This window comes from Leptonotus elevatus, chromosome 15 (assembly GCF_054856555.1).
Source record: "Leptonotus elevatus isolate MCC_2025b chromosome 15, RoL_Lele_1.0, whole genome shotgun sequence".
Lineage (NCBI taxonomy): Eukaryota > Metazoa > Chordata > Actinopteri > Syngnathiformes > Syngnathidae > Leptonotus > Leptonotus elevatus.
The window spans coordinates 7602549-7625097 of NC_141253.1; the positions used below are offsets into that span (position 1 = coordinate 7602549).

Sequence of the window (22549 nt, forward strand, 5' to 3'; positions counted from 1 at the left end):
TGACTAAACATTCCTGAAAGTATTTCACCAGCAAGAATAGTAACTGTCAGCATTTTGAATAAAAGCTGAATCCCTGGCAAATGAATTGGACACATTTGATTAAGATTTGTTATTTTATTCATATGTATTTTTAACTAACAGTTCCTATCAATTATTATTATTATTATTTTTTTTTGAAACGTCTCATTGTAGTGACTCCCACAGTGGCCAACAAAAAAAGAAGGGTGAAAGGTCAGACTCGAGATTGTTATTGTTTCTGGATGAGATTTGATCTCCTGGATTTAAAAATCAACATCGACAAAGATTCGAATTGATCCTCTTCCACTGTATTTTCTCTACAGCTTGCTCACTGTTTATGCATGCTTGTGTTTGCACTTTGCTTTGTGTTAAATCAATGACTGGTGCAGCACAGCACACCAATTGCAGGTGGATGCTGTGGACAATAGCGGGTGGTGGGCGTTGTGTAATAGTGGCCGTCATGTGTTCACCTTGCATTGTTTTATTTCCTGCATCCCTCTTGTGCGTGTGTGCGTGTTTTTTTTTTTTTTGCTTCAATGGATCACAAATCGCAAACACTAGACAAAACAGAATTCTGCGATGGAATGCAAAACAAATGACCCTGTTACATGCTTCGTTAAGAGTCGCTAAGCGTAGTAGCATAATTATGAGTTTTCTTTCTTTCTGGTTCTATCAACTACAAACTTTCCATCACTACAAAGTAAGAGAGCTTCATTTTTGTGCCATCCATTCTAAAGCAATTATTTTTGTTCTTATATTTAGGGATATATTTAAAATTACATGATATGACCATATAACGACCCCAAAAATATAACTATGAGGGAGGTGTTTCTAATCCATATCTCTCGGACAATGACAATTAAAAGTAACCAGAATTTAACCTAAATTCTCTGGAGAGAAAAAAAATCAGTGATCATTGGTGTGAGGTTGCAAATTAACTCGTTCACTGCCATTGACGGCTACAGACGTCAAAAAAAAATTTTAACATTTGTTTTTACTTTTGTTAACAAGTGTATGAAAACCTAGAAAAAAATATATTGTACATTTCGAACAGATATAAAATTTGTGATTAATCGTGAGTTAACTAGTGAAGTTAATGCGATTAATTACGATTACTAATATTAATTGCCTGACGCCCCTAATTTTTAATAATCTTTTATTTTTTAAATTATTTTTTTAATAATGACATTTTATTAAAAATTAGGGGCGTCAGGTGATTAAATTCTTTAATTGCAATTAATTACATGACTTCACTAGTTAACTCACGATTAATCAAAAAATTTATATCTGTTTGAAATGTACCATAAAAATCTAGGTTTTCTTACTCTTGTTAACAAAAGTAGAAAAAAAAGTTAAACTAATAGAAATAGTTCAAATGAATTTATGGCAGTGAATGAGTTAAGGACAAGCTTGCTTTTATTAGATATTATTGGCGAATGGGGCGTACGTCTCCAATAAAAGACGATTCGATACATGTCTCGATATATGGGGAAAGACGGCTTGGTTCGATTCACGTGAATATGATGCAGTGAGTTTCTTGCTGACATTTTACATACAGATAAATGAACTCGGCAGTACTGTAAATGATATAAATGTTCCAATAAAAGATGATTTGATACATACAGTATCTCGATATGTTTTGTAGTGCAATGAATCGATTCGGTTCAATTCAACGCACTCGCGTCTTTTAAATCAAAACTGATTCTCTGGTTGTTTTTTGCTAGTGAGTGTGAATTACTGTCTAATGTGTGTTTTAGTTTAACAAAATAAAATTCTAACTGCGTGACAGCGTGACAGATTCAACATGATGATTGTGTTGTGGTTCCTCTTTATCTCTCACTATGCCGTGGTGAGTTTTGAATATGACAAGAACGTGGAACAGGAACCAGCAGGAAAAAAAAAACATCCACGGGAAAAAAAACAAAAAAGGACACAACGTGACAATGAGTCTTTGATGAGCTATCGTACTTAAAATAGCAGCTTCTAAAAAAATACAAAGAAAATAATGTTCGAGCTTCTGTTTTGCCTGGGGGGCTTTCACATGCTTTCTGGTGAGACACCCCCCCCCCCCCTCCTATTAACGTTCTAAACTTGTGATCAGCCGGCAGTACTATTGTGAACCAAGCCCATTTGAGTCGAGTTGCAGTAAAAACCTAGCACAAAGTGTATCAATCAGGCAACATCAATGCCGTTAAAACTGTGAATGCAATTCCTTCCTGGATGGCGGCCAGTGGCGGCACATCAACAGATGGGCCATTGAAAGGCCAGCGGGCTGTTAACGTCAACAACACTTGGAGCTATGCGAGGCTGAACAGACTTCCTTCTTGCATCCTCCTAAACCCCCCCCCTGTTTCCAGTTCACTGCTGGTGGCTACACCCCTTCTCACACCTGGACCGCCCTTTATCTCTCCTTGGAGCTTTATGTTATCGTCACTGTGTCCGCCCCTCTCATCCGTTCCCCTTCAGAACCCTGTTTCACCCCCCGACCTTCAGACCTATCAACTACACAGCTGTTGTATAACCTATGATTATGTCGGTGAGGAGCTTTCTGGGAAAAGGGAGAGGTTTGGAAGGAAGACAGCATTGATAACATTCTTGCTCCTGTCCGTGGTATTGCACTTGCTGGTGCAGAGATGGGTGGGAAGACGATTCTCTTATTCTCAAAAAGCAGTTTTTTTCCCCCCACTCACTTCAATTTTTAGTCAACACAAGAGATATGGCATCTTGTGTATATCCATCAAACACTATGTTCTTCTTTATAACTTATTTCTTCTTCATCTCTTATCTTCTGTGTATAGTTATTTTAAAGTGCCCACTAGTGTTCAGTGAGACACCACCTAGATGCCTTCTTAAAAAAAAAAATATACTATTTGCATGATGAGGAGATGAGTTTTGCAAAAAAAAAAAAGGCAATTATTTTTGGAGGGTGACGATATACGGTATATAAAATAACACCTGTGGCCAAGGGAAGTCAACACCCCCCCCCCCCCCAAAAATAAATACATTTGACAATAACATGTTCTATGCAGCCCCACTAATCTAAATATGGTATTGTGGTTGATATTGTGTTAGTAAAATATGAGTTAAGCAGATGACATCAATGTTGCTCAGGTCTCAGGTAACAACCAATCATAGCTCAGCTTCAGAAAACAGGTGAGCTGTGATTGGTCGTTGCCTGAGCCCTGAGCAACATTGATGTCATTCAGTCGACATCAGGAGGCAAGATGGCCGCCCCCTGAGATGAATAAAAATGGCTGGATTTTGCTGCTTAACTCATATTCCACAAATGTAATATTAATCAGAATGTCATGTTTAGACTAGTGAGGTCACATATAACATATTATTGTCAAGAAATGTTTACGGTTGACTTCCATTTTAAAGTGTTCAATTAACCTACCATGAGTATTTTGGGGATGTGGGAGGAACACAGAGAACCCGTAGAAAATCCATGCAGGCATGGGGAGAACGCGCAAACTCCCCACAGGAAAGCCAAAGCCGATACTTGAACCCAGAATCACAGAACTGGGAGGCACTGAAAACTACAACCATGATACTAAATAAGTATTGGATGTAGAATACTTTAAAGCGCAAACAAAGCTGATATGATGGTAATATGCCAGATTGGAAACGTCCCTAATCAAAAAACACATAAAAAAAAAACATGCTGTGAACTACACAAAAGAGACCCTGTCACATGCAGTCATGATATGACTAGTCTCTTAATTGTGTCTAGTGCGAGTTGATGAAAAGTGGGTTAAGGTCATTCCGAATGTAGGCTAAAGTGATGTGGAGGGGGAGAATCTGTCATGTATTCATTCATTTAATTGTCAACTGGTTAACAAAAATGAAAATTTGACAGATTATGTTTGCTGAGCTGCACTCTAACACCCCCCAAAAAGAGAGAACATTTTTCACATTTTAATCTTCGGCTCGAGCACAAAAACTGAGGAAAAGACTGCAGTAAGGGTTCTTGTCCATTGACCTCCCAACTGCTCTCATGGGCTGCAGTGTGCAGTGTCCTTCACACTTAAAAGCCAATCAATGTCATTGTAAGCTTCTGTATGACACACGTTATTTTCTGTTCATAGTCTTACACTGTTCACGCGTTTATTTTTGAAGCAGTCGCACCACAGTATAGTAAAGAGTCAGAGTGGAGGACAAATGTAAGAGGAAAACAATGACCGGGATTCAGCGACACAGACGTAACGCTTACCTTTTACTGGCCGGACACTTCTTCTTCTTCTTCTTCCTCCTTTTTCTTGTTTTGTTTCGCTTACGTTGTACAACGTGGTAGAAAAAGTCTTAAGTTTACTCCTTCAGTCCAGGATGTTGTGCTCCCCCGTCCAGCACTAACGGCCAGTGACACGCGCCAGTTTTGAGCATCGGGCTGTTCTCTGTTGTGCTCTTCTCCTGCCTTGCTCACCCTCCCTCCGCTGCCCCCACTCCTCCCTCTATTTCTCTCTCTCTCTCTCTCTCTCTCTCGGCACGCGTGCTGAATAATGCAGTTGGCGGGAGTGTGTTCGGAGCCCTTCCAGAGACAATCAGAGCGCCAGCGGCAGGCCAGCACAATGGGGGCCGACCCCGTGCGGATCAGGTTGCCTATTTAGACGAACTTCGTTTCATTTGTTCCGTTGCACAACGAATTCTGGACTGTGGCATAGCGAGTCACCTGGTCAGTGGGACCATCTGCTTCCAAGTGTTACTTTACTTTAAATGCCTTTCCTACAGTACTTTTTTCTTTTCACGACCAGCAACCCTGTTTGGTGCGATTGTTGAAAAAGTGAGGGGTGGTGCACGTGACCTGACAAATACTACTAATCATAAATTAATCTAGTAAACAATTAATATGCGCGGTGGAGGAAAGGGTCACTAAATATTTTCTTGCTTGCGGCGTATCAAAAATGATTTATAAGCACTATGATGGAAAATATACTTTTTAATTGTATTCTACTGTTCTTATGCTGTACAATGATTTCTGCTGGGCAAAGTAGTTAACCTTGAAACTAACATAGGTCATAAACTAAGAGCACCCTGTCGTTGGGTCCCTAAAGTGCCTGCCCACCCATCATGTGTGATATTAAACAACCAGAAAACGCTTGTGTTACTAGTAGAGCTGTCAAACGATTAAAATTCTACGATATAATCATATCGTAGAATTTTGATTAATCACGATTAATCGCTTAATTAAAATTTTATTTTTATCAGCATTTTTTGCCCTCCAAATTTAAAGAGCACTTGTTATGTGTTCATTTTTCAACATTTAATGTTATGAGGACGTCTTCAAAATTTTGTATTCACCTTCTCTTTTTCTAATCAGTTAATTACTTGCATAATTTAAAATGGGGGAAAATGACCCCAATAGTTTGACATGAACAAATATTCTGAATGTCATACACAAACATTTGTTAAATGCTTTACTTTAATGCATGTAGTTATGCTTATTGCTCAAACACAACCTGTGCTACCTTAAACGTAGCATTCCGCTGTCATCTGCGGTCAAAATTAATCTGCATTAATACATGATTAATGCGATAATTTTTGTGATTAATTAATTAGACAACGCGTTAACTTTGATTCATGGGCAATTGCACAATGGTGTGGAATATGGTTAAATTAGGCACGGGTATTTTCGGAGATGGGTGAACATCTGCTTTGGTTGGAGTTTCCGAGTTTTCCAATAACACCACAAAAAGTAGCAATCTTTTGAAAAATAGTCACTCGGGTTGGTAAAGTTGTTAAATGTAGCAACAAAGCTACTAAGTTGGAAATATTGAGCAGCCCTTGCTTCGTTGTAACGCATTAGCTGCCACATGTTCATTATGGCAACAAAAGCGGTCCTCGGCAGTGGCCAACCCATATGGGGTGGGGGTGAAATAATTTGCATCAGACAACCTCCCCCAAGGATGTTGCCATTTTTTTTAAATCTATTGTGTAGATTGACAGAGGAATGTTGGATATCTTATTACGACACATGGAAAATGTTTGAAATGTATAATAGGCCTCCTTTGATTTTTTTTTTTTGACAATGGCAAGCTGCACAGGAACGCTGACTGACAGCTGATTTGTTCTTGGGGTGGGAATGGCGGTGTAACTTCAGATGTAATGTTATTGTGACATTTTGCAGATGATAACGACAATATCAAGATACAACGAATATGGGTTGATATAGTGTGTGTGTGTGTGGGGGGGGGGCAGATATGAGACACATCATCACGCCTCTCATATGTCAAGAATTATATAGCCTACCGTATTCTTATGGAAACAGTCACGTTTACAATTAAAGACGGATTTATTTCGATTTGTATTTATTTATTTATTTTTACTTATGACTTATTTGTCAGATTTAGGTTACAGTACTCTATCTTGCCTATTTCATCTAGCCCTACGAATTCTGCTTAGCAACAAGCAGAAGGACAAACATGTGACATAACCGAGAAACATCTGAGCAGACAGCACCAAAAGCAAAAGAACCAGTAAAAGCAACCAGAGTTTTTTGTAAGTCTGTAGAGAATTCAATACCTGCTTTAAGCCACATAACTTGAAGGTCTTACAGCCTTGTTTATCTAACTTTAAACTAGTCTACGCCATTACTCGGAAAAACATACATGCACAATCAGTAGATAATTAGTGACTGAATAATTGAGCATATTTTCTACCCTGACATTAAGCAGATACTGTACAGCCCTAAAGTGTTTTAAGTCAGCGCTTAACAAGTTAAATACTGCAGCTAAATGAGCAAAGTATTTCATAATTACATGCAAATGAACGTATACACTCACCATGGCAGTGTGAGGATATCTGCTCGGCATTTCGACCTGATGTCCATTTGTTGTCCCGATAACCCCATAACCTATGATTAAAATAACAAAAAAAACAATGTATATACTGTACAATATATACACTTTTTTGTTGTTGTAATTATCTCTTCAGTTGCCCCATTGTAAGAAAGCTTAGACTTTCAAAAAACAAAAAATGCAGATAAATGTAGTTATATTAGCTGCCGGCCTTCCATGGATCCGTTTATACAAATATGGTGACATTAACTAATCTATTGAACAAATACAAAGACAATATTTACGTTATATATATATATATATATACATTAATGTAAACATTCCAAAATCCAATATTGTGGTACTTAGAAGTTTTGGTATAGTATTGTCAAGGTTGGAGTATCTTCTACAGAGAGGAACTGTGCTTCCTTGATTCTTATTCAGAATGTAAACCAATTCTGAATAAGAATTCAATTTGTGAATGTTTATTCAGTTCCAGAAGTAATATTTGAAAATGACTCAATTCTAACAATCCTAATTCCCTAACATCTTTTTTCTTTCATGCCCTTCCATTAAAACAGACGTGGACTCGAGAACACAATTAGATTGTGCTTTTCATTATTATTATTATTTTTTCTTTACACCTGCATGCCTTAAACATGAGCAATATTGTGAGATGCTGTAACAATAAGCAGACAGCCACATGCTTTATGTTACGTTATCCCAAGAGATTTGTATTATTGTGTTTATTATCACACAGCCAGAGATGGAATGTATGTGTGGCCTCGATCTGGTTGTCATGGTGTCTCTAATATGATCAGTTATCATAGCCTGCTATTATGTCTTCTGTAATGTGTGTGTGTGTCATGTTTGTGCCAGAGCCTCACTCCGCTATATACCGCATTTCTATTTAACCTGAAATATTGATAAATTGGAGTACGTAATAGATAAAGAATATTCAATTTTGCTTCCTCCTCATGTTAATGCAGTAGCTCTCTCTCTCCTATTTTCTTTTCCGCATTACTTACCTGCCTTCTCACGTTTCATACAGATTACAAAAACCTCGTAAGAGGTTTCTGGCCCTCTTTTGTGTGTGTACAGAATAAACTGCTGGCTAAATATTCAGTCCCGCTCCCACGACAGAGAATTGTGGTGTATTGAAATTTATGAAATGGGTTCAAATTTGTATACTGTAGTTTCTTATTGTACATAAAAATGATATAGGGACACTGCATTTTAATGTAATATTGACCAACTAAACCTTATTTGTGCAACGTTTTAACACAAACTGAACTTAAATGTATAAATCTGGTGCATAATCACAGGCCACAACATTAGGCACACATCTATGGAGAGGTTCAATATATAAATAAATACTGCTGTTAAAACAAGGATGTAAAAAAAAAAAAAAAAAAAAAAGGTTTGACATTATCAAGAGATGTTAATTTAACATGTTTATTATGGTGCTTTTAGTCATACTGAGAAGTGTTGACCTAATCGGAAAGCCGAAACATTATCGTAGTAATACCTGCTATTATGATGGAGTAACCTACACTTCAGAAATAACATATTGCACTTTTAGATTAATATATATGACTGCCAATTAAATTACATTTGCAGCTCCATTTCCATTTTTTAGTGGCTTACAACCCCGCGTCACTATTTAATAATAATCTTAAAAAAAAGTATTTTAAAGTGGTGCCTGAAAAGTGCAACTGTCAAAAAAGTTGGGGAGTTGCTATGCTAATGATATGCAAAGACACAAACAAATTGACTACTAATTAGAAAAATAGTAACAAAATATATCTGAATTAAGGGAAATATAGCTAATAAGCAAAAATAATAATAATAATAAAGTTTTCCATCATTCTCTTAATAATTAATAACCCTAAAAATGTCAATTTAATGCATATTTTGCTTGTTTTGGTTCTTATTTTGGACATCAACATAATACTGGGGCGGACCACCCTAAAATATGCTTATCACCACTAAACAGAAAGCTGCGATATCATTGTTTTTTGTATATATATATTTTGTTTATTTTTTAATCATTCATAAACAATATATTGCTTGGAGGATGGGGCCCTTACATCCATCGATTTTTCTGGATGCGGCCCTCAGAGGAAAGACTTTGGACACCCCTGCTCTATGTTGACACAATACATCCTTTTCTAATAGTGTTCCCCATTTTATTCTTCACACTGCTCCTTCCTCTCATAATTGCTTTTCATTTGAGCATTGCCCCCAATAGACCTATTCGCGTGTTCCTATAGTGTCTGGCCACAGAAGGTGCACTGGTTAGTGGCAGTGGATATTATCGGAAGAGATAGGGGTGCAGTGAGAAGGGCTTGTGATCCTTGCGAATGTTAAATAGAGAGACAGATGGAAGGAACAACAAGCAAGAGACAGCAGGGGCTGAACTGGAGAAACTCAGCTTTATTTGTCCAAAGATTGTGAGAGGATACAAACGTCAGAGAAAGAGGTGTGGAGGATGTGATAGTGAGACTGTAGAACCATAGAGAGAAAGAGAAATGTGAACAATAGTCTAGAAAATGGCTCCTTTTTTTTAATGAACAGTGCGTACAACCATGAGGGCAGGCAGAGGGGAAGAAAGGGCGCCCCCTAGAGAGCTAAAGTAGTACTTCACTGAGTGGCAGTGGGGCTGTGAAGCTCAACAACGAGCAAACCCAGACAGGCAAACTGCTCATCAACTCAGCTCTCCAAGCTATTTTTTGGATATGATTATTGTATGTCCTACTGTTGGTGCAATCTCTTTGCACAGTCTCCACAGAAGACAAACAAATATGCTGTGATAGTGAAGAGGGTTGACGCTAATCTAACATGATTTGAATCACCAGGTAGCACAATCAGATGAATCTCAACGTTGTCTTCATTAGGGGCGAGTTTGAGCTGGAGCCTATCCCAGCTGATTCTGGGGTGAGAAGCGGGATACGGTACACCATGGACTGGTTGCCATATAGTCGCATGAATTTCAACCTTTTATATGACTAAAGCAGCAACCCCCAAATCGCCTTTCTAATGGCTGCCAGAATATCTCATCTAAAAACATTTGGTGGTCAGCGTGGGAGCGAAATGAAATACTTGCTTAGCATGCAGTTAATAGGCAACCATGCACATCTATTGAGATGGTTAGTTAGGATCCTGCCTCTGCAAAAAAAAAAAAAAAGTCCTCGCATGCCTTTGGGAGTCGACGTGACACATCTGCAGAAGGAATTAGCTGTTAGGAGGAGTTCACATGAGGTTGTGATGGAACAGAACAATAGTTGGGTGTGTTTTAAATGTCAGATTAATGTGAGAAGTAGAATGAACATGATATAAAAATGTCTATAACAGTGTAGCATAGATGTGAAAAATAAAGTCATTAGTGATTTGGATATAGAGCCTACAGGTATGTACATTCTTTAACTACACAGGAAACCTCAAGACAAGGCGTGCCATTGGCCGGTCACTCAGCAGCAGTGGCCAATCGCACTAAATAAAGCATGTTATTTTAAGGCAAATTACTATTCAGGTATAACAGGACCATTGAGAAATGGGAAGAAATGTAGAATTTCTTATGTATCATATTTGATGTTTCATTCTAAGATGATGATGATCAAATGTATTTATTCTTGGGTGATTTATTAAAAGGTGGCAGAGTACATATGGTGACACACCTGAGCCACACAAGCACCACTTCATGTATTTTGTGGATTAGATTCATTTGGATTCTTAAAACTGTCCGTAACGCACTTCCTTATATAGTGGCCATTGGCATTACTTTACTTTATTGCAGACTTCATGGCCTCCGTTATGGTAAAGAATTGATCAGGGATTACATTTTTAGTTGTGAAGTGCATTTATTTAATTCCATAATATTATTACTGGAAAATATTTTGTATGAATTTATTTTTCTCTCCCACACAATTAAATAATTATTATTTTCATTTTTTTTTCCAGCTTTGTTAAAAATGTTTGCTCTGGAATGATCTAAGCATACCGTGGCACTCTTTGAACAAGAATGTCCACCCAAACACATGACGGTATTATTAGGTCCATCTAGGCCACTATTTCTGAGGAAATGCGCTATGCAGACATCGAATGCAACATTATTGCTCTCGCATTCACATATCAGATTCATTCATTAGCCCTGAACAGGATGTGAATGTTTGCTGCCTTTGGAAGCTCTGCTGGCCCCCGACCAAGATAATGAGCTGTACTGCATATAAATATAAAATATGTTATCGTGTTACCCAGGCCGCATTATTGTAGCACCCGTGTAAAAGAGGGCCTGGTAGGAGAGCGTAGCAAGAGCTGGCAGTGTTGGCAGTGGCGGACAACTTGAATTACATTAAAAATTGTCTTTCGCATTACCGGTGGTTGGCTATGCAGAAATGTTCTATACTGCTTGCCCTCGTTAGAGTTGTGGCAAACTGGCGCCTACGCCAGCTCACATTTGACAAAATTGTTCAAACTGAACTCACATTCACACCTATGGACAATTTAGAGTCTAGAATTAAGATGGCATGTGTGTTTCTGTGACTGTGATAATAAACCATAATGGTGGTTGGCAATTCATATAAATCTGTGTCACTTTCTTCAATGTGCTCATTAATTTGTGGCATTAGATACACTGAGACAGAAATGGCTGCACAATTCCTATTAGATGTTTCATGGCTTCTTATTGGCTGCTGAGTTAAGAAGAGACTGAATGGGAGGAAATGACTTCATCGGTGGAATAGCTCCAGTTGATGGATAGAGCGGAGGGTGGGTGGTTCGCCCAAATTTTTTCATTGAAAGAAGCATCCCAAAATCTGGAATTTGTTTTCCAAAACAACAACAAAAAATGTTCAGACAAAAGCAAACTAAAGGTGTAATAGAAAATGTAATTGTTCAGTTGTTTTGTTATGACTATTCAGGTGGAAGAATGATAGAGGCACATGAAGAAACCAAGGCAACAAGGACCCTCCCCCTTCCCTGCTAAGACACACACCTCCTCCACACAACTCTTTCTTTAAGTTGTGTGTGTGTGTGTTTGTTTGGGTGAAAAGGAATTAACGGGCCACGAGAGGAGGAAAAACAAAGTGATATGTAGTATTTATTTTTAAGTGGTCTTTATCTACTTAAAGGGGAAGTCAAGCCAAAAATTATCTTTACAATAATACAGTTTGTTGTATGCGCCCTCACTCGTCTAAACACGATATTCTGACTAGGAATATGAAATTAGCAGTCAAATCCACCCGTTTTTATACATCACACAGGTGGCCATTTTGCCAATGACATCACAGTTGCTCAGAGCTTCAGTAACAGCCAATCACAGCTCAGCTTGAGAAAACACCTTATATGGGCTACTGTGAGGTAATTTTCAGTTAACAGCAAGTGTCAAAATGGCCGCCCCTGAGATGGATACAAACGAGTGGATTTTGCTGCTCAACTCGTATTCCACAAACAATATTAATCAGAATAGTTTTTAGACTAGTGGCGATGCATAGAACATATTGTAAAGAAAATATTTTAATCGTTAAGGTGATTGCGTGGTTCTGTAGTGTGCTTGGAAACATGGTAGCTAACTGTCTAAGCGAGAATAGCTGATTGTAGCCTAGCTTGTTTCTCCACTTTCTTTGTCTGTCATGACTGTAGCAGCATAATAACAGATTCCAGTTCGTGCTGATTAGTTTGAATTAGTCAGGTGGTCAAAGATTATATAAAAAAAAAAAAAAAAGAAAAAAAAAAAAGCAGAAATGCACGGCTGAATGAAGGCGTAAGTGCGTGCGTGTGCGTGTGCGTGAATGTGGCAGCCGCTCAAGAGTCCAGAGGACAAGGGGCTTCAGTTAGTAACCATCCAAAGACAGAGGGAAAAAGAAGGGTGTTGTGGGTAATAATAAAAAGGAAGCAGAAGATTCAGTCACATGACTATGCAGCACTTGCAGCGTTTCCTCTTGTCTGTACCTGTGGCAGGGGTGAGACCAGGAGGCGGGGCTTTGTTGGCTTCGGGGTTCGGCGGGGCCGAGGCGGCGCTGTCGGGCTCGCGGCCGTCGGACGACAGTTCCGTGCTGACGGCCTCCGACGTGACCGGCCGGCCCGACACGAGGTCGGCCGCCGTGCCGTCGATGATGGACAGGTCGGTGACCGTCTTCTCCCTCAGGGACTTCTCGTCGTCTTCATCGATCAGCACCACCTCGGCCTTGACGGCGCCGTCGAAGCCGAGCAGCCGCCGGCTCTCGCTCGTGTCTTCCAGGTCCTGGTAGCCCAGGAACACCATGGTGACCGGGTGCTCAGCGCTGGCTTGCGGCATGGAGCTAAGCTCTGGTCCCGGGTGAGCCGAGGGGCCAGGCTGCGTCACGATAGGCGCCGAGGATGGCGGCATCATGCCTAGCCGAGTCTCCCTCTGCAGGGTGACCTGGGCAGGCGGGCTCGACGGGATGGAGGGCGGGGCGCAAGATGGCGGGGACAGATCGTCCGCAGCTTCCGGCGACGTAACCAGCACCTGACCCCTCCTATCATCTCCCACTTGACCTGGTCTAGCCGCTCTCTGGATTAGCTGGTCCACCTGCGAGGAGCTCCACCCGTTCTCTACCGAGGTCGTGGACACGCCCCCGGAAGACGTGACTTCGTAGACGACTTTCCTGCCATCGTCGTAGACCTTGACGCCGCGCGAGCCCGCTTCGGAGGGGCTCACGCGGTTCGCAGACATAATGCGCTGCTCGCCGGTCTGAGGGTCATGCTGCACGTTGATCTCCATGGCAAACATTGCTGTTAGAAGGGGGAGGGGGGTAATGCAGAAGGGGGTGGGGGTGTGAAGGAAGAGTGAGGAGGGTGAAGAAGGTGGAAGGAGTGAAGCGTGAAGATGGGGACACACAGTAGACTGAAAAAATCTAAAGTCAATCACAGTTTTAGAGTGCACTTGCATATAAGCCAATACAAAAAAAATGAAATATTTTACTTTTACAAACGTAAAAAAAAAAAAATCTGGTTTAATTGACACTGTCCAGAAGCATTAATATGTTTAGCTTTCAGTGATATAACTCTAAAAAGAGAATTGTTGAGCCAATTTAAGATTACAAATTGAATTGTTGACCAATTTAATAAAATTGCTTCAATTGGTAACACACGATTGAATTAAGTTAATCCAAAGTGAATATTAATTAAGCTTAATTAATGAACATTAAACTTAATGTATTCACTTTGGATTAAAAAGCAATTTTTTAAAGTTGGTCAACAATTCTCTTTTTAAACTTAAGTTGGTACAACAATTCTCTTTTTAGAGTGTGTATGTAGCAAGGTTATTAAAGTATCATCTAACTAACAAAATAACTCAAACTAAATCTAGAACTACAGTTATTGAAAATTTTCGTCTTTGTCAATTAGTGTCATATACAAGATTTCTGGATTAATTTTAAATGTGTTTATTTCGGTATTGCTTTATGCGCGTACAGAAAAGGGAAGGTCAAGCTTTTGTCTTTGTTTGTTTGTTTGTTTTTTCCGAATTGTAGGTGATCTTACTTTTTTCCACAATACTTAATGACCTTATTTTTTGCACTTGACAAATACAGTATTCCATATTTATAAAAAAGTAAAACTAATACAAAACAAACTAAAACGAAGCATTAAAAAAAATAAAAAAAATAAAAACGTGTGTACCCCGCTTTCTATATTTTGACCGTCCGATGTACCTATTTCAGATAACCTGAAGTATTAGATGGAAAGGCACAATATATTATACAGCTTTTGTACTGGATGCCATTGGGCTTGTCTAAGCAAATGGTTTTTTTTCATATCAATCAGTAAGGTTGATTCAAAATGCACTATAAGGACAAAGGCTCTGGGACGCCTACAAATGGTGAAGAAAGGAATAAAATATGGAGATACTGCATCATTTATCGAGAACATTTATGAGTTCAATGGTTACTTACCAATCTTGAGACAATATGTTCTAGTTTGTACGAATGGGGTCAGGGCTCCTAAATTATTCCGCATCAAAGTCTGCCCTTTATGTACATTGCTTTGAGCGCTGGGCACTAGGCATGCGTGATTTCCCAAAACTGTTGGAAGCATAGATTTGTTTCACTTTAAATTGTCTTAAATCTGTTGTCTGATTGCAATCTATAACATTTAGCCAATTTGTATTATTTATATTTCATGATGATTCAAATATTTAATGTTAATATTTTTCTTTGACAATTAATAGTCAGCATCAGATATTATAATCATATGCATATGCTTGAGTTTTGCAAATTGAAGTCTATGTATTATTTATTATTACTATATAGAAATTTTGAGAAAAAGTGGCCCAAATATACTCCTATAAAATGCTATGTACCGAAAAGTCCGATGCTCCACCCGTCCACAAAGTTAGATTTTTATGTAATACTACAAACAAACAAACAAAAACAAAAAGGGTAACCACTAGTAAACATTTTAATGTTTTCAGCATGACAAAAACTGTCTCACCGTCTGAGCACGTATTACAATGTTTAGTTTTTTTAGCATATGGTAGCCGATATGTGAAAAAACACTTATGTCCAAGTTTGTTTGTTTTCTAGGTTTTTGGGATGTCTGCACTCAGTTTCACCCCAAAAACATAAAAATGAAAAAAAAAAATGGACATAAGTGTTTTTCACATAGCAGCGACAATATACTAATGTGTGCCTTTAATAAGCCCATATACTTACATACTAACCTGTCTGTCTTTGTGCTCTGTATGTCTCTAATCCAACTTGGCCACGTTCCAAACCCTTGATGCCCTTTTCATCCTCCCTCACCGAACCCCCTCCCTCCCCTCCCCTCCCCTCCCCTCCCTTCCCCTCCTCTCACCCTTGTCATCTTCTCCATCCTTACCGGGTCTCGGAGCTGCCTTCTCTCCAGGGGCAGGTGCGCTGATCCGGGTCTGCGTGGCCAGGATGATTTGGTCGGGATCGAGGTCCGCGCCCTCCGCGAGAGGAACGGACGTGTAGCCGGTGGCCTCTACTGAGCGCGAGCACAAAGGGGAGGAGGGGAGGGGTGGAGGGAGGTCAGTGCGAAAGACGGTCAGTGATGTTGGAGGCAGAGAAGTGACACACACACACACTTACACACACGCTGGATACACAAATAAACACAAAGTGACGAAGTAAACCGTCCACTTCCTCACTCACACCGTCTCACTGTCCTCGTCTCATTTCTGTGTCCACGGCAACTGTAGCACCCCAGAGTTTCAAGTGCTTACGCAGCAAAAGCATGTGTGTGTGTGTGTGTGTGTGTGTGTGTGTGTGTGACTGCTTTGTGTGTGTATTTGTGTGTTTTTGCATGTGCGTGTGATGGGAAGAACAAAGCGGCAGGGGCTTACAGGGCTTTTTGGAGAATAGCGGGGGGATAAAGCCAGCGACTGCAGGCTGCAGAGTCATGGCGTTGTGTGAGTGTGAGCGTCAATAGTCTTGCTGAGCATGGTGTGTGTGTGTGTGTGTGTGTTTTAGTGCTAGTGTGCAGTGTAAGTATATATGTCTGTGTGCTGTGTCCGTGGCAATCAGAGTGTGTGTTTGAAGGTTCATGGGCGCTCTCTGGCCCGAATCGCTCCTGCCTCAGCGAGATTATTATCCAAACACACACACGCATATTTGGAAACAACAGTGACTGACACCCTTAGGAAGAACAACTATCCCATTAAAGGTGACTTTGTGCATGACATGAGTACAGTTGAACCTCCATTTAATGGACTAATAGGGGGAGGGATCACCCATTAAAGCTGATTGTCTGTCAAATTGAAATTTTTTTTCCCACCATAAAAATACAGTACTAAATAGTTTTCTACTTCTTTCACGGCCTAGATTGTATATAAATGTATGTATAAAAGTATAAACATACAATATATCCAAAAGCTTAAGTTTTTTTTCATCTCAGTTATGATGGATGGATGCCACAAAGAAGGGATTGACCAAAAAAAACAACATTTGAAGACTGTACCGATATAAATACAGCAGAGATGTGTACATAATGAGCGCCAACGTCAACGCTAGTTAGATATGACACGCCAATTTTGAGCTGCATGCCTAAGGCGGCGCTAAGCTAATGTCAATGCTTTCGATTGCCTTTGTTGGGGATTTCGCCCCTACCAACATGGCCGATGATTATGCCTATACTTTGGGCCACCGTTTAACCTTTATTAAGGGTCACGGAGAGATGAAAAGGTGTTTCCTTTTGAACATAGGGGTGGCGTGGCTCAGAGGTTGTGGGTTCGATCTCATGCCATAGTGACGTACCATTATCATTTAGCATAGGAAAGCACAGCACTGGTTCACATGAATTTGACTTTCCGAACTGACGTCATTGCATGCGGCTGAGTATTGTTAAGGTAACTCTCTAGCTTGTAGATTTAACCTGCAAAATATTAACAATAATAAAATGAAAAAGACAAAAGATACGAATTGTTGTTATTGTGAAAGATTGATTTTGGAATTGTCCATTCTCTGATAAATAATGGAAAGGTGTTTATAATGTTATTTCTGTTTGTGTGGAACCACATTTTTCTTTTTGCTTTGAAAGTACTGTATATTCCTTGGCTTCATTGACTATCCACTTGTGACAAAAACAAGTTTTTTTTAATGAGTGTTTAAAAACAAACAAAAATTATACATTTTTTATTGAGCGTGAAACTCGAGCATATTCCTGTAGTCTGTCAACTACGTCGATGTCCTGTTGCTTTAAATATTGTTGCTGTAAATAATTGTTGATAATATCATTTTGTAAAAGTAGGACAAGAGCAACCTTTGCTAAAGTTGGCTTAAAGGTTGCACCTTTCCTAAGAATTTGTAGAATTTCCAAGTACTTCCGGGTCATCTCACTCGAATAAGATAGGAAAGGAAATTTCCTAGGCAAAAAATGGGAATCCGACACTATTTTCTGTCCGTTAACTCTGAAATCTGTTAAAACTGAGTCCATTGAATAAAGGTTCAATTGTATTTGTGCATGTGTGACAGATCATACCTCCATCATGGGCCATCAGACTCTGAAAAAGAGAAGAAACAATAACCTCATTACTCCCTGTGATTTATCTTAAATTGATTTGCTAAAGTCAATGCAACTCATGCCTCTAAAGACACACAAAACTACAGTTGGAACATGCCTCGATTCAATAATTTGCTCTAAATTATACTTCATGTGCACAATTGGATTCAAATGTAACAATTTACAAAACACCTCACAATCATCTACCTAGAGGTTAGTTAATTATCACTCCAGATGTGTTACTATGCAAATTAGCTCAGTTGTGTTAGTTGTTGTTAGTTCATGTTGTGTACCTTCTGCAGGTCTTCTATTGAGCGTTCCGTCTCTTTGAGGCGTTCCCGTAAAGCCCGCTCTTTAGCGGAGATCAGAGATTCTTCACACTCAAGTACGCTGATTTCGGATTCCAGCCTACAAACACAGAAATAGCACACTTTTGGTCGATAATGGAGAGGTTTGCTGCTTGTGACCCGCAACCTGCGGCTGCTTACGTCAGTCAGTCCAAATTCAACTCAACACAATCGGAAACACAGATTTGTGTGATAGTAAGAGTTGGCTCTACATTTCATCCCAATGTCAACCATGTCAATTATAATCATAATTGACTAGTGGCTTGGACTTGAGTTCATTGTCAACATGTTCTGAGTTTCTGTTACTGCTTCATGGTGTGGTGTGGTGTTTAAGGATGCAGTTAAGTACAATGTTGATATGGAGGACCAAAACTGCCAACATTTTTAATAAATAAATAACTAAATAAACATATAAATGATTAAAAGTGAAAATAACAACGGATATTTAAAAATATAATTAAAAAATAAAATCCCAAAAATAAATATCCATAAGTAAATAAATAAAAGTCAAAATGAATACAGAAATAAAAAACAAGATTCAAAAAATAAAAATACATTTAAAAATAAATACAAAAATGAATACATAAATAGAATTAAATATCAATCAATAAATAAAAATGCTCTGCTCTCATATTTATTTATTTCATGCTGCAGACGCTCTGCCAGGACGAAATGTTATTCAAATGAGGGGGCGGTCCTAAGCGTGTCTTGGGTTGGACTCCGCCGTTGCAAACTGCCTTTCATTGGTCGAGCAAGCGGCTAGGCAAAATAGGAAGTCTAATAATAATAATATATAGATATAGTTGTTTTTATTTACATTTATATTTATAATTTGTTTTATTTAATTTTGGAATTATATTTTTATATCCGTTTTTATTTTTACTGTTAGTCATCTATTTATTTTAAATTTTGGCAGTTTTGGCCCTCCATACGTTGATAGCGGGTTAGCTTTAGCTAAATGAAAGGTGAAGAATGTCAGTGACCATTGCACACTTTGATTTTCCTGAATGCAAAAATGTTTGTCGGTCAATCCAAACCTTAGCAGCTATGCTTGAGAGTTTGCTTTGGTGTCAAGTTGACATTTAAAGCACTTGTCCTGAAAGACAGCCTAATTTGATGCAAAGTACCAATGCTGAATCAGATGTTGGTTGCATACAATCCTTTGACGAAAGCAGGCCAAAAGCAGTTTATCCTGAGTGAGCTGTTAAATAATCCAACGTGACGGCTCAACAATTGCATGATCCATTTAAAACATCCTGCAGTACTAATCCTATTTGCTCTTTTTCAATGTGTAAGTAATAGCTTAAGCTCCAGTTTAATTTTGGGGAAGTCATTTCACATACATTAAAGTAGTACATTTCCTAATTTGACCTAAATATGCTTTAAAACATAGTAAAAAAAAAAAACACTTCGATACTCGCATTCACACCAATAGGCAATTTTTAGAGTGTTCAAATAACCTTACATACACGCAAGTGGAGAAAACGCAAACAAGTGAAGATTCAAACCTGGAACCTTTTGATGTGAGGCAGACATGCAAACTACAGTTTCACCCTAACCTTACTAATTAATTTCACAAAAGAAAAAAGATTTACAAACAAATAGTCGGCATTCTAGAACAGATTGTGCTTGACCTTGTTAATTCTACCGCCTCTATCAGTTGTACTATGCCAAAATAAAAAAATTAAAAAAAGAGTGAATTTTGGATTACATTTTGGACACCACACAATGATCCCACAACCATCCATTCACAGAGTCCTCAATTCTAAGACGCTGACGTGTAAGAGACACGCACTCAAACACTCTCGAGATGGATGTAACAACAATAGTAGGAAGCGGCCAGGGAGGAGAACCACGGTTGCTTCCTCACAGCCTGCCAGCCCTTGCAACATTTTAGTACACTCCTCTGGGATGCAAAGAATGTGTGTGCCATAATTATGTGTGAAAACTTTTAGCTTCATCACACTACCAGAAACTGTTGCTCTTGCCACAGGTTTCCAGAATAAACAGAGGTCACGCCCACATTTTAGCATCACAAGCAGTTTGATTCATTGTTGATCTGACAGGCACTCTATTCAGGGGACATTTTTAGCCATCACATTTTGGTGTTCCAGAGCAGTTAAAAGAAAATGAAAAGCCTCCTTCTCTGTAGACAGTGGCGCTGCAGTGAGACAATGGTGCTGAAACACAGTTATGGTGGATAGCGGACCCTTAAGCCTGCATCAGTTAGCAACGAGCCAACTTTAGAACCCCAAACAAGCACGATGACCAACTTTTTTTTCTAAGAGTTTATTCACTTGAGCCATCTGTCCTTAGTCCTATTTTATCGTGTTTTCTTTTTAACCCAAGGAGTAATATTTTTTTAGGTAATATTTTTTAAGCTAAGGTAACAACTACTTCACTCAAAACATAATTTTGCATTGAGTAACATTTTGCATTCAGAGTATATGCAGGAGGCGGGTTTCTATGAAGATGCCTAATTAGGTGGTCATCGAGTCTACTTGTCAAATAGTCAACAAATAGACTCAAGCTCGATTGTTAGCAGGGGACTCCGTCCAATGAGGTGGTTTTCTCGCCGTCAAGTTAGATACCGTATTCCCTCAAATAGCGAATAGAAGAAATTTCATGACATAACACCAAACAAAAATGCCACAAAAAGTACAAATAGTGCAATATTAAGTTGTCTGTATTTACTCACAAAATGACAACAGTGTTGAACAGGAAGGAAGCCACAACTTGTTTATTTGAATGAAATTGCCGACAAGTTTATTGTTGCTTCTTGAGAGCATTTAATTGTCCTGCCAGTCACTATTTATCACTGGCATAAATGGCTGTACAGAGACAAGATTTTAAATTGATAAATAATATTTTTCTTAACAATTTATTGGACCACTGATGATGTCTCCACCATGGCGCCATGGTTGGGATTTGACCTCTTTGATTCTGTGGCTCAGTTAATAAATGTATTTGTGTTGATCACTTTCTTCATGCCTCCATCTCGCAGCCTATCAAATGTAACGGCCCCTCCATGGTCTTGCATGTGGCAAATGTGTAAGGCTAAGCAGCATATATTGTACACAGTACATACACTACTGGCACCCTCTAGTGACCAAACTAGAAACATGACCAACTGGCAGCAAAGCCAGAGAGTAAAGGAAATACTGTACTGCATTTATGTACATAATGTATTGTGGGATTGTGAACTCTCCATAGTCTAGTTAACTCATTTCTCTTATTTGTCTCCTTTATGCTTCATTTATGTAGAAAAAGAAGTGAGATTAACACGCAAAACGTATTAGCTCATTATTGTCCATTAAAATCTGATGATTTTCTATAAATTGGTATGTATGTACAGTATATATCTGGCAGCGGCAATGCTAAAAGCGAACACTGTGCCAATGTCACTGTCCCGCCTTGTCAGCCAACCGCAGGCTAGTTGCCATGGAAACGCCCCGGCTTTCCACATCTTACAGGACAGGGAAGAGTGCATATCTGATTTTATGTGTGGTGGTGGACCTTGTGCATATGCCCACATGCGTTGGAGATTCAGAAGCCATCCAAACGACTGATGCGATAGAGGAAGAAGAAGCTCTAACCACGCGGTAAAGAAAGGGAGTATTTTTACACAGTAATTCATGTGTGCTGTATGTGAACTTTCCTTCTGGGTGTACCTCTTCTCTTGTGAGCCAGTTTCCCAGATGCAGAGCTGCTGGAAAGATCACACTCGTTGAGGTAAGCCTCAGCGAGCGGTGCCAGTGAGCCACCATTTTCCCAAAAATTTCACACACACAAAAAAAATACTTTTATGCTCTTGTGAAAGTCTCAAATCTATTTCCCTTACATAAATATGTCAACTTTTGTATTTTAGCATGGAACTTGTTCTGCTGTGGTTCGTCAGATATTCCATCCATCCATTTCGTATATAGCTTGCCTTCGTAAGGGTCATAGGTGACTTTGGGCAGGAGGCGGGGTACACCATCTTGTCTCTAGCCAATCACAGGACACATATCAACAGACAACCATTCGCACTTATTACACCTTTAGAGTCTTCAATGACCGTGCAAGTTTTTGGAATGTTTATGGAGTAAAGTCTCAAGTGTTTAAAAAAGAAAAAAAAGCATAGTGTAGACTTTCATCCAATTCACACAGATGTTTTAGCTCTAATATTTTCTTTCTCTTGCTCTTTTTATCCCACTCTTGGTCCAACACACCTCTCAATTTCAATAGCACATTTAGCTGTATATTTCCTTAATCATGACCTATAAACAACTGGAAGGGTCCTACCTATTACTTTTGTATATTTTTTTATAGCAAATAATAGTGTAATTAGTAAAACAGACCACCTATTAAACACTTAATCTTGCACACCTCACCACAGTTGGGAATGAATTGATGACACAGTTTGTTTCATTTCCTTTTTTCTTGACAATA

At 39.1% G+C, this 22549-nt stretch overlaps 1 protein-coding gene across 7 annotated transcripts in view; it reads right to left on the bottom strand.

The window, feature by feature from the left end:
• Positions 1 to 22549, bottom strand: part of palm2akap2 (PALM2 and AKAP2 fusion) — a 72463-nt gene that overhangs the window by 23658 nt on the left and 26256 nt on the right. For 4 of the 7 annotated variants that reach the window (XM_086096482.1, XM_086096480.1, XM_086096483.1 and 1 more), the window contains 5 exons: positions 18065 to 18179; positions 17751 to 17772; positions 15630 to 15758; positions 12741 to 13544; positions 6798 to 6868 (listed from right to left, as the gene is read on the bottom strand). In XM_086096482.1, the coding sequence (XP_085952608.1) occupies positions 6798 to 6868; positions 12741 to 13544; positions 15630 to 15758; positions 17751 to 17772; positions 18065 to 18179 (1141 nt within the window). Of the gene's footprint in view, positions 1 to 6797; positions 6869 to 12740; positions 13545 to 15629; positions 15759 to 15862; positions 15932 to 17750; positions 17773 to 18064; positions 18180 to 22549 lie in introns of those variants that run through there. The other 3 variants (XM_086096481.1, XM_086096485.1, XM_086096486.1) reach the window with 3 other exon arrangements.